Below are 12,566 nucleotides of genomic sequence, written 5' to 3' on the forward strand. Positions count from 1 at the left end.
TCAAAGTATGTCTGATAATATTTTTTTTCTTCTGGAGAAAGTCTTATTTGTTTTATTTCGGCTAGAATAAAAGCAGTTTTTTAAAATCCATTTTACGGTCAAAATTATTAGCCCTTTTAAGCAAATTTTTTTCCCGATAGTCTACAAAACAAACCATTGTTATACAATAACTTGCCTAATTACCCTAACCTGCCTATTTAACCCAATTAACCTAGTTAAGTCTTTAAATGTCACTTTAAGCTGTATAGAAGTGTCTTAAAAATATCTAGTCAAATATTATTTACTGTCATCATGACAAAGATAAAATAAATCACTTATTTGAAATGAGTTATTAAAACTATTATGTTTAGAAATGTCTTGAACAAATCTTCTCTCCGCTAAACAGAAATTTGGTGAAAAATAAACACGGGGCTAATAATTCAGGGGGGCTAATAATTCTGACTTCAGCTGTATATTGCGACATGAATATAATTTCACCAGATGAATCTAATAGCTCTATTCGGAAAATATTTCATTGATTTAGATTGGAATGATCAAGTTTGTTTTCTTTGCAGCGCATTTGCAAAAATCATAATAAATTACAAGCATAAGTAAATACAACAGAGTATAGATAAATGTGAAATAAACAGTGCTTTGTGGTTTTCTGGAGAGTCTAAAGGCTGGTTTATACTTGACGCATTCGCTAGTTCACCTGAATGCATGCGGCGAATGTGATGTCATCGATGTGTTTGCAGAGGTTCACTTTAGGTGCATGTGACATAATTTCAGCTGGAGCGCACAACATTTTCTGAGACTCAAGCGAACATTTGATTTGCGCAATTTGGTTTGAGTTGAATATGAATCACTTTGAAGAGATTTTGTCTGAAACAGTACGCCTTTACAGACATCTTTATGATCTGTTCATGCGTGATCATAGGGATAATCAGATGGCCAATAATTCTTGGCAAGAAATTGCAATAGCAGTGATAAAGGAAGGAATTTTTTGTTTAAAAGTTTAGAAAAACTTGAGGGATAAATTTATTAAAGTCAAAAAGAGAGGACATGGAAAAAGTTGGAGACCCATGGTTTTGATAAATACGAATATGTTTTTCCACCATTCATAGATTTTACACCGATCTATATATTACAATTTTGAAATTAAAACAATGTAATAATTACAAAACTAAAATGAAGAAACAAATTATTTCTTTGATAACTGGAAAGGAATATTTGAGCCTATCAGTTTACAATATACTGATGTCCTATTTTTCTAGGCTTTATTGATGATAATGGTCAGGAATGTTGGACCATTATTGCCTTTTTAGCATATCAGTAGAGGACACACTTGCCAAACAGTAATGTGTGAATTGTGGAGTGGACTTAATGAAAAACTGTAAGTGTACTTTTTTTTGCTTTTATTCTTTACATAATAAAAAATATATTTGTAGAGCAACCAATGTTCTGTTGTCATTCATATTTTAATAAACGATAATAGGTTGAACTGCCAGAGATATGAACAAAATCAAGCGATGCATCAAAGTTTAAATTAAAAAAAAGCTTGAATAGTTATAAAATTCTTTATAATCATTAAAATAATTTTAAATAAATTCAAATAATTCAAAGAATTAGTTTAAAAATCTTGAATGATATTAATGATATTACGTAGTTCCGGAAACGTCCTACTTCTATGTTTATCTGTCTGATTTAAAGTCTGTCTCTTTTGACTACCCCTGTCATTTTAAAGAATAGCTCAACAGCAAAGTATAAAAGCCTCGTCTGTTTCGTGAGGTATGCACGCAGTCAGCAGAGATCAGCCTTAACAGTATTCAGGTTCTGAAATTGAACAATTAAACTTAGAATAACATGGTCATCATTGTAAAAATATTTTAAAATAATAATATCTTTATCTTTTAACCTTTAATAAGTAATTTAATCTTGCAATGTGACTATTGCAGATACACACATTGCGATATTGATGCTCAGGCAACATATTGTGCAGAACTATTTACTAATGTTTATTTACATTCTTAAAATTACATTTTCACTCCTTTTATATATAATATAATGAATGTTGATTTGAATTTTATATGGTGTGTTGACAGTTATATTTTGATATGTATCAGGGCATAAAACTCCAAACGAATATTTTGAAAGAGAATTTGACATGAGTTTTTACAGATATTCAAGTCAATCAGTTTTTAACTGCACAATTATGATATCAGGGTTGGCTTTTTAAGTCGACCCTGATGAATGCAAAAGATGAGTTTCAATTATTATAAAGAACAGACCTTGACAGAATTATTCCAGAATAAGGATACTGTACTGTCATGATGACAAAGTTTTTAATGCAATGAGTAGTTCATTAAATTCATTTATTCATTCATTTTCTTTTCGGCTTAGTCCCTTTATTACCATTCAAACACATACACTATGGACAATTTAGCTGACCCAATTCACCTAAAGCGCATGTCTTTGGACTGTGGGGGAAACCAGTGTACCCGGAGGAAACCTACGCCGCATGGAAACTCCACATAAAAACGCCAACTGACCCAGACAAGGCTCGAACCAGTGGCCTTCTTGCTGTGAGGCGATCATGCTACCCACTGCCCACATACTAAATTGCAAATATTAATAATAAAAAGGAAAAAAAAGGAAAACATATTTAAGTTGACAAAAAAACAAAAGGATACCTTTTTTTAATTTAGTTAATATAAAAACATAATAAACACACGAGACCAAAAGTCATGCTTGTGATGAATAAAAAAGTTATTGCGTCAATTAACGTAAAAATGTCTGTTAACACAGTTAATGGTTGGCATCGGCTGTTTATTATTTTTTTTTGCTGTCGTTATTACACATTATATATGCATTTAAAGGAATTCACAGTATAAAATTCTCATTTTTCCCCCTAGATGCCAAGGCTTGTCCTGCGAAAGAGTTCCAGTGTCGCAACCGTCTGTGTGTGGCTCCGACATTCGTATGTGATGGTGATGATGACTGCGGGGACGGCAGTGATGAGGAGAAGTGCACCGCCGCCACCGCCAGCACCTGTGGCCCGCATGAGTTTCGCTGCAACGACTCCGAATGCATCCCCACCCCGTGGAGCTGCGACGGAGACCCCGACTGCAGAGACAAATCTGACGAGTCGCTGGAGCGATGCAGCCGCAGGACAGAGCCTCAGAAACCACACTGCTCCATGGGAGAGTTTCGCTGCCGGAGCGGAGAGTGCATTCACCTCAACTGGAAATGTGATGGAGATCCAGACTGCAAGGACAAGTCGGATGAAGCCAACTGTCGTAAGTGTGCAAGACACTGAAACTCTTTTAATATACAGAGTGTGTTTATGTGCACATTCCTAAGCCAATTGCACTTAATAAGTTCACAATCCTAGTAGTCTTATCACAAACGACATAAGCATTAGGTAAAATTTACTTCAAGTGGTCTCAAACCTTTCTTTCTTCTGTTGAACACAAAAGAAGATATTTTGAAGAATGTTGGAAACCTGTAACCATTGACTTCCTTAAAAACAAACATTATGGAGGTCAGTGGTTTCCAACATTTTTCAGAATATCTTCTTTCTTGATGACAGAATTATTGTAATTGGGGGAATTGTCCTATTAACTGATTTGACATTACGGCAATTTTGTCAAGCATGTAAACACATTAGCCTGCTTTCTGTCTGTTTATTGAAGGGCACATGTGTCAAATGTGACGAGATTGAGTGTTTATTGCAGATTTACACTAATTAAAATTGAACCCTTATAGGTCTTGTTAATTAAAATAAAGTTTTGAAGATGTTAGTATAAGTATGATAGTTTTAAGAATATGCATTAGCTAGTGTGCTCTAAAACAGTGACAAAGTTTGTGTTTAAAAGATATACACCTGCTATAAACATCCAAAGCTTGTAGTTTGTCACTTTTGCCTAAATGGATCAGCAATTTAATTCATGTCACCTCAAACTTTAATTTCTCATCAAAGCTTGACCAATCTAATCCTCTCTAGTATCTGACATGCCCCGCCCCCTTCAAGGCGCTTCTCATTTGCTTTTCATGTGATGCGCTTGAGCTCAACCACTCTCACTAACAGAGCAAACAAAACACTATTGGCTGTTTTTTAAAAGGTGAGGAGCTTCTCTATTTTCCACTCTCTCTTGGTGTTTCAGATGAGATTACGGAAACATCAAATAAAAATGTGTCTCAAAACACTTCACAGGACCTTTAAACTAGCATTGCAACTGCCTGGATGACCTTTTTTCCATAGGTTTTCATTGAAACAATAATAACTCTTAGAATAGTATCAGGAACACAATTTTACCAACCTTTCAAAAACATTCTTAGAGTGAAAAAATGAGCAGCTTACAGTAAGGGAGGATGACTAGTGGGCCTCAGCAATCCTGCAGGCTTATAATTTACACTCATTATTATAGTATGATTTTAGGATTTCATTATTAATATGCTATATTAAAATGATCAAAGTAGTCTTGTTCTCTGATTGATTACTTCAAACTCGCCTCATGATCATGTCTGCAGCTAGTACACGTGAAAGTCTGTTCATTCACAAACTGCGTGAAGTGAAAGTGAAAGTCTCTCTTTGTGTATTCACTATTCAATATATCCACTTAGTTGTCCAAATGAATGTCCTGTGAGTGTTCTATAACGGATGCGCACCCATACAAGAGGGTCTAGTGAGGCTCAGTAGTGTTTCTGTCATAGAATGTAAAATAAACTTGTATGTTAGCTTCAAACGCGCTCTGGTGGAGCTGTTCACTCTTCCTGTCAGCGATCTCCCAATAATTTCCAGCTGCAAACTCAACCACCATCAGATCGACACATTTCAACAGATTTGGGGTGTTTTACTGTATTTTACATTTACCTGTATATTTTTGAATATGAGATATTTAATAGTAGATACTCTGTCCAGTTTAGGCATGGGCCGTTATAAGATTCTGACGGTATGATAACCTTAGATAAAAATATCACGGTATTACGGTATTGTGATTACCAGAGGTGGTAGTTAATCATACATGTGCAAGTCACAAGCAAGTCTCGAGTCATAACCTTCAAGTCTCAAGCAAGTCAAGTCAATTATTGTCAGACTCAAGTCAAGTCGAGTCACTGCTCAAGTCAAGTCATACAGCAGCTTGGTCTAGCAAGTCACTTCCAAGTCAATCAAATATTTGTCGATTTTTGAACTTTTGCTATTTTTTTTTGCAATTTATATTTACATACAGTTAAAGTCAGAATTATTAGCCCCCCTTTGATGATGGTTTTTCTTTTTTAAAATATTCCCAAATTATGTATAACAGAGCAAGGACATTTTCACAGTATGTCTGATAATATTTTTTCCTGGAGAAAGTTTATTTGTTTTATTTTGGCTAGAATAAAAGCAGTTTTTCATTTTTTTATGAACCATTTTAAGGTCAAAATTATTAGCCCCTTTTAAGCTAATTTTTTTCGACTGTCTACAGAACAAACCATCATTATACAATAACTTGCCTAATTACCCTAACCTGCCTAGTTAACCTAGTTAAGCCTTTAAATGTCACTTTAAGCTGTATAGAAATGTCTTGAAAAATATCTAGTCAAATATTATTTACTGTCATCATGGCAAAGATAAAATAAATCAGTTATTAGAAATGAGTTATTATGACTGTTATGTTTAGAAATGTGTTGAAAATCTTCTCTCCGTTAAACAGAAATTGGGGAACAAAATAAACAGGGGGGCTAATAATTCTGACTACAGCTGTATATAACTTTCGGTTTTGTATGTAATGCATAATATATAACAAACAGTTTTTTATTTAACAAAAACAAGTTATTTCGAGTCATTTAACTCAAGTCTAAGTCAAGTCTCAAGTCATGACAGTCAAGTCCAAGTCAAGTCGAGTCTTTTTTGGATATTTGTCAAGCAAGTCTCAAGTCCTAAATTTTGCGACTTAAGTCTGACTTGAGTCAAGTCATGTGACTCGAGTCCCCCATCTCTGGTGATTACTGCTCTAAAATATATTCTTTTTAAATGTCTGGGTAAAAAACAAAATTTTTCCCCTTTGAACACAATATATTTTATTTTTTGAGAGATTTTAAATATTATGGAGCAGTAAACATGTCAGGCTAAATAATGAAAATCAACCATCGACTTCTGCTGTTTTCATTAGTTTCAAAAACAGAAATTTCTTTACATTTGAAATGGCATCTTTGGAGATATTTTCTGCTGGAGAAACTATTGTCCTAAAAAAACAAAAAAAGTAAATAAAAAATCTTACACATACCTTAGGAACGGTATTACAGAAAATGTTATTGTCCAATGCCTAGTCCAGTTTAAAGCAGAAGTTGGTCTTTTGCAATCTCTCTGTTGATCTGTGGTTCTCTTTGGTTTATGTTAATATGATAATAAATAAAGGTTTAAAAGAGCATTTTATACAAACATTTTAGAGAAAATGTCAAAATGTCAGACAGGTGGACCTGCAAAAATTGATCGGACCTGCAAAAAAGTGGGCTCAGAGGTGAAAAAGGTTGAGAACCCCTGACACAGACCACAAATGCAGATGCTTTTAATCCCCAAATAATGATTAAAATGTGGTTTCATTTTGTACTCTTTCAGTAGAAGGGGTGTATTCAAATGCAGCATAATATATGAAAAGAAAATAGGCTATATGAGCCCTGTTTCACACTGACATGTTAAAATACTCTTCAGTTTTTAACAATTTATTAAACATGACAACTAACATGAATCAAATGCTCCCAGTTTGGTACAGGAATTATTATCTTAACTATTGTCATGAATTATCATATTATCTAGAGGGAAACAAAATGATCTATTAAGTTGGTCTTGTAAACACTGTTTCCTTGCATTAGTGGGTTATTGGTTTGCATGTAAAGAGTTATTTCAATCAGCTAATTTTCAGTGTATTGGTGTGCATGTAAATGTGTTCACTAATTGCTGTTATCATTCTTAAGCACGTTTCCTCAGGTTTTTACATTGCTGTGTGGTGAATGAGTTAATTAAATGAATTGATAAGCAATTTTGCCACTTGGCTGCATTACATGCTCTCCTAAATGCTTCACGCGTGCTGTTCTTGTCATTATTTTCAATCTGCTCTTGTAAAACACACAGTGTAACCATGAAAAATACCCCTATTGTCTTGTTACTACATTGCATGTATTCTAACATCAGTTAATTATTTGTTGGTCTGTCTTCTTAAAAAGTTAGTCTATTCATTTATTGAATAATCTATTATACTTTTATTATACAAATGAATTTATTATATTTAAATAATTAATGTAAAATCTATTAATGATTATATACTCACACCCATTTATTACTTATAAAAATTATAAAATAAATAAATAAATAAATAATTAGACACGGTGGCGCAGTGGGTAGCACGATTGCCTCACAGCAAGAAGGTCGCTGGTTTGAGTCCCGGCTGGGCCAGTTGGCATTTCTGCGTGGAGTTTGCATGTTCTCCCCGTGTTCACGTGGGTTTCCTCCGTGTGCTCTGGTTTCCCCCACAGTCCAAAGACATGTGCTATAGGTGAATTGATTAAGCTAAATTGGACGCACTGTGTGTGTTTGTGAATGCAAGAGTGTATGGGTGTTTCCCAATGCTGGGTTGGGGCTGCAAGGGCATCCGCTGTGTAAAACATATGCTGGATAAGTTGGCAGTTCATTCCGCTGTGGCGACCCCTGGTTAATAAAGAGACTAAGCTGAAAAGAAAATGAACGAATAAATAAATAAATGATACATTCTAACGTATATGTCAAATGAAAATGTAAAGCTGTGTTATACTTTTAAGGTTAGGTGCTTCTTTGATCCATTTGTGAATAACCATATTAATGAATTAGCATATCATGTAATTAATCATGTCTTTTAATTAACGCTTAATGTGGTAAAATCGGAGTCAGTCAGTGTGAATGTTTATCAACTTCAGCTTAAAGATGTGTTTCTCCATGAGGCACAAGGAAACCAGCATGGCTTTGTTTGAGCACATGTAATCCTGAACACACAAAACCTGCAAAGCGGTTTGTTTTCAGGCAGATTGCGATGCAGAGCATGTGCACACTGATGAGTACAGTTTGCTCCAGCATGTGTGTGTGTTTATAGAGATAATGATGATGTGTTTTCATGAGTTGAGATGCTGTGTAAATCTTCTGCTGTTTTAAGGATCATGGTAATGTGCCAGAGTCTGTTTGTTGCTAGGCAACACGTGTGTTTTGAGGTATGGATGTGGCTCTTGAGAAAGCACTGCATGGGTGTTAGTCTCACCATGGCATTTTTGTAGGCCATTGTGTGCCCTACTTAAAACACTATTATTTAGTTAGGATGCAAAGCAGAGTCATATTTTGGTCACTTTCCAATATTGGTCAAATTTGATTTATGCTTTGCTGGTAAATAATTTTTTATATGCTGTTTTATGTATTTTTTATTGGTCTTATCCTATTTATTATTTTTTATTTAATGTTATATTTAGAAATAGGGCGACGCAGTGGCGCAGTAGGTAGTGCCGTCACCTCACAGCAAGAAGGTCGCTGGTTCGAGTCTTGGCTGGGTCAGTTGGGGTTTCTGTGTGGAGTTTGCATGTTCTCCGGTTTCCCCCAAAGTCCAAAGAGGCAAAATTGTCCATAGTGTATGAGTGTGAATGAGTGTGTGTGGATGTATCCCAGTGATGGGTTGCAGCTGGAAGGGCATCCGCTGCGTAAAAACATGCTGGATAAGTTGGCGGTTCATTCCGCTGTGGCGACCCCAGATTAATAAAGGGACTAAGCCGACAAGAAAATGAATGAATGAATGAATGAATATATTTAGAAATTATATTTTTATTTTGGTCATTATGTGTTATTTTTTTATTTTTATGTCTCTAAATATGTTTAACACATGTTATACTTTGTGGTTTAGGAAAATGGCCATAAAATGAATGTAAATGTCCTTAAAATGTATTATAAATTACCAGTACATATTTTATTTTTGTTTTGTTTTGTGTAATACTTCTGTTAAACTACAGTACATATGTAACTAACCAATTATAGTTAGCTTAGTGCATTTAATTTGACCAAAAAAAAAGTTGCTATGGTTTTTATATTAAAGTATTTCCTCTGATTAGTGTTCAGTTTATTAATAATTGCAAACTGTTTGTCCACCAAGATACAGTTAATGATGTAAAATAGAGGTGATGTTACATATTCATCTATAAAGAGTTTAAATACTTAATAATATGAATCATTAATATAATTCGCTATTTTGTTTTCCAAGTAAATGTATATTGTATAAAGGCTGGTTAGATGTTTTCACTGGAAAACAGGGCAATTTTTTAGGCCAGAAGTATTTTCATTCTGCCATGAGATAAATTATGTGTTCTGGTGAAATTGATCACGGTGGATGTTTTCCCTCCACAGCCTCTCTGAAGTACACCGTATGAAAGATTAAAAGGATTTTAAAAGATGAATGTGAAAAATTAAGAACTTTCTTTGCCGAACAGCACATTTTTCATTCTTCAGTGCTCTTTTGTGTCCCAGAGGAAGTGACTGATTGTTTTTAATTTTCAGAGGGTTTTTTTCTGAGGAAACTCTCTTGCAAATCCTTTATCAAGTGAAGAACCATATATGGTAACTTCATTGACATGATCACAATAGATATATTTTTTAAAAAGTTAAAAAGTCTTGTAACAACCCATTGTAGCACACCAGTTTTTTTTTTCCAATTAGTGTTTCATTGAGTGCCCTATAAAGAGTTACGTTTTTGACAGGATGTAAAAGCCAGTAACATTTGCCATGTTCTATGTTTGATTATTATGAACATGTAGTGCATGCTTTAGTATACATGTTTTTATCTGACAGCAAAATGGCTCATCTCATGGCTTTATCTTTTAGTTTATTCAATTTCACTATTTGTCAGTTTCTTTCATACAAAGAGAATTTCACAGTCTACATGGAAAAAAATAAATATTAATAATTAGCAGTTTGTAATAGTTTGTAGTTTTCTGTAGTCTTTAAAGGAACACACCATTTTACAACTCCACTACAGTTAAACAGTTGAGTTTTACAATTTTTTCAATCTGTTCAGCAGATCTCCAAGTCTGGCGGGAACACTTAGCTTAGCTTAGCTTAGCATAGATCATCAAATTAGATCAGATATAGCATCTTGCTCAAAAAATGTTTAGATCATTTTCCTATATAAAGCTTGACTATTCTATAATTGCATTGTGTACTGAGGGAAATTGAAAAGTTGATATTTTCTAGGTCGATATGGCTAGAAACTATAATCTGGTGTAATAAGAAACTTTGCTGGTATACCATGGTTGCAGCGGGGGAAATGATATTACAGTGCCTGAAAATAGTCTCAAGCTCATTGTACCGCATTGTTATATTATAATGTCTACTGCCACCATGGTACAACAGCAAAGTTCCTTGACTATTATGCCAGAATGAGAGTAGTTCCCAGTCATATAAACCTAAAAAATAGGTACAGTATTTTCATTTTCCATCAGACTTATTACACAGTGTAACTACTGAAGTCAAGCTTTACATAGGAAAATTATCTTTGTGTTTGATCATTTTTGAGTGAAATGCAAATGGTCTAATCTGATTCAATAATCCATGCTAAGATAAACTGCTCTCATCAGACCCGGAGATCAGGTGAAGGTATTCAAAATGGGAGCACAAAACACATTTAAATCAGTAAAGGAAGAAGCATGCCTCTGTTTTGAACATGATATGTGAAAAGCCCATTCAGATTCAACCTGAGAGATACATTGCAAGCACTGATCTATAACAGATTACAAGCCACGTGGAGCGATTAATTTACAACAAACTATTAAATACATATTTTGTAAATTATAGAAAACGAGCCAACAATTTAATCACACTTCACTTAGTGTTGGAGGGAAAAACATTTACAGGATCTGGAGGAAGAAGAAGCTGGTCCATACAAACTGTGTAACAGTTACTGACAAAGTCCCATACATTAGTAGGCTTTGCTGATCCTTCCTTTAATAACAAACAGCTGGCAAATCTTGCGCTGCAGGGTAGGTTATTGTATCAGTCATCAGAAAAATGACAGGAACAAACACAGCTCTAGGTTGGCTATGCTGTGGTGTAGGGTTGTCGCGATACCAATAATTCATCATATGATACTATACCAGCTGAAGCATCATGAGACCAAATAGTATTGTGATACTGTAATTTATTACTCAAATTATAAAGAAAATTGTCTGAAATGCTATATTTTACATGTTATAATAGGTCTACTTGAATTTAATTGCCTCATTATTAAAAAAAGTATTATTTGCACATCACTTCATCTAAAATGGATTCATTCTTTCTGTTAATTTTGTAGATAACTGGCCAACAAAAAATACGTAATAATAAACATACACATTTTACCGAACAAAGTTTGTTACAAAAAGAGCATTTTTTCCAATAAAGTTAGGCCATATGAAGTGGTCAGAAATTGTTTCAATGTTTTCTGTTGCTATTTTTAATTTTTCATCTATTGTTTTTTTTTATTTTTTTTATCAGTCTTATCAGGTAACAATCCAAAGTAATTAAAAATTTCACTTTGTGAGTCGTTCTTTTTAGTTGTTCGATTGTTGTAACTACTAAATCGTATTGACAGGAACAGAAATGAACCCATTCAGGTGTGTGTTTGACATGTCAGCAAACATCAGAAAATGTGCAACCTTAAAGCGCTCCACAGACTATTAAAATGGTCTATTGTTGCTCAAACGTGTGAGCATTTTAGTGACTATTTCACATGCAACATTATGTATTGTAGATAGACCGTTAATGACGATACTACCGTTTACAAACTACAGTGGCACCATCAGTATTTTGGAGCCATAGTATTGTAATACTATCATAGTACCGGTAAACCATGCAACCCTATTGTGGTGTTGGGTGAAAATGAACTTTAACCCTTTATTCCCCACAGCCGCATGTCTAGCAATTTTCAACGATCCCTCTCACTCTGCTAGTGTCACGTTTTATCGGATCTGGTAGCTCATATTTGGTATTGTTTCATGTTGATGTCGATACACACAGACAAAAGATTCGGACGAACGATGAAACATTTAAACGACTCTGAGTTGAATCTTTTATTTAAAAAATCTTTTAAAAATATATATATTTTTAGACATGGTGCATTTTCAGATTTAACCATCATGGATGTTTTCATTCACTTAGAGCTGTGTTACACACTGCATGGAATGTAATTTTCAAAAACACATAATAGGGGCTCTTTAAAAATTTCACTTCAATAAACCACTGTAAAAAACTCTTTACGTCCAGTCATTCCATCTAGTGTTTTGTAATCCTGATGGTTTGTGAGATTAAAAAATTCATAAATATTTTACAAAAAAATTGTGTAATTCCACAAAACACAAGAATTGAAGCAAATAATGCCATAAGTTTTGAGAAACGCCATCACATTTTAGGCTACAAATATATATATTTTAAAAAATCCTGGAGTCACTATTCATTCATTCACTTTCTTTTCGGCTTATTCCCTTTATTAATCCAGAGTTGCCACAGCTGAATGAACCGCCAACTTATCCAGCACATGTTTTACGCAGCGGATGCCCTTCCAGCCGCA

At 34.2% G+C, this 12,566-nt stretch overlaps 1 protein-coding gene across 4 annotated transcripts in view; it reads left to right on the forward strand.

Annotated features, from left to right (window-relative positions):
- Positions 1-12,566, forward strand: part of lrp8 (low density lipoprotein receptor-related protein 8, apolipoprotein e receptor) — a 292,418-nt gene that overhangs the window by 200,911 nt on the left and 78,941 nt on the right. For all 4 annotated transcript variants that reach the window (XM_056460108.1, XM_056460109.1, XM_056460105.1 and 1 more), the window contains exon 5: positions 2,892-3,275. In XM_056460108.1, coding sequence (XP_056316083.1) covers positions 2,892-3,275 — 384 coding nt within the window. The remainder of the gene's footprint in view (positions 1-2,891; positions 3,276-12,566) is intronic.

This window comes from Danio aesculapii, chromosome 6 (assembly GCF_903798145.1).
Source record: "Danio aesculapii chromosome 6, fDanAes4.1, whole genome shotgun sequence".
Classification (NCBI taxonomy): Eukaryota; Metazoa; Chordata; class Actinopteri; order Cypriniformes; family Danionidae; genus Danio; species Danio aesculapii.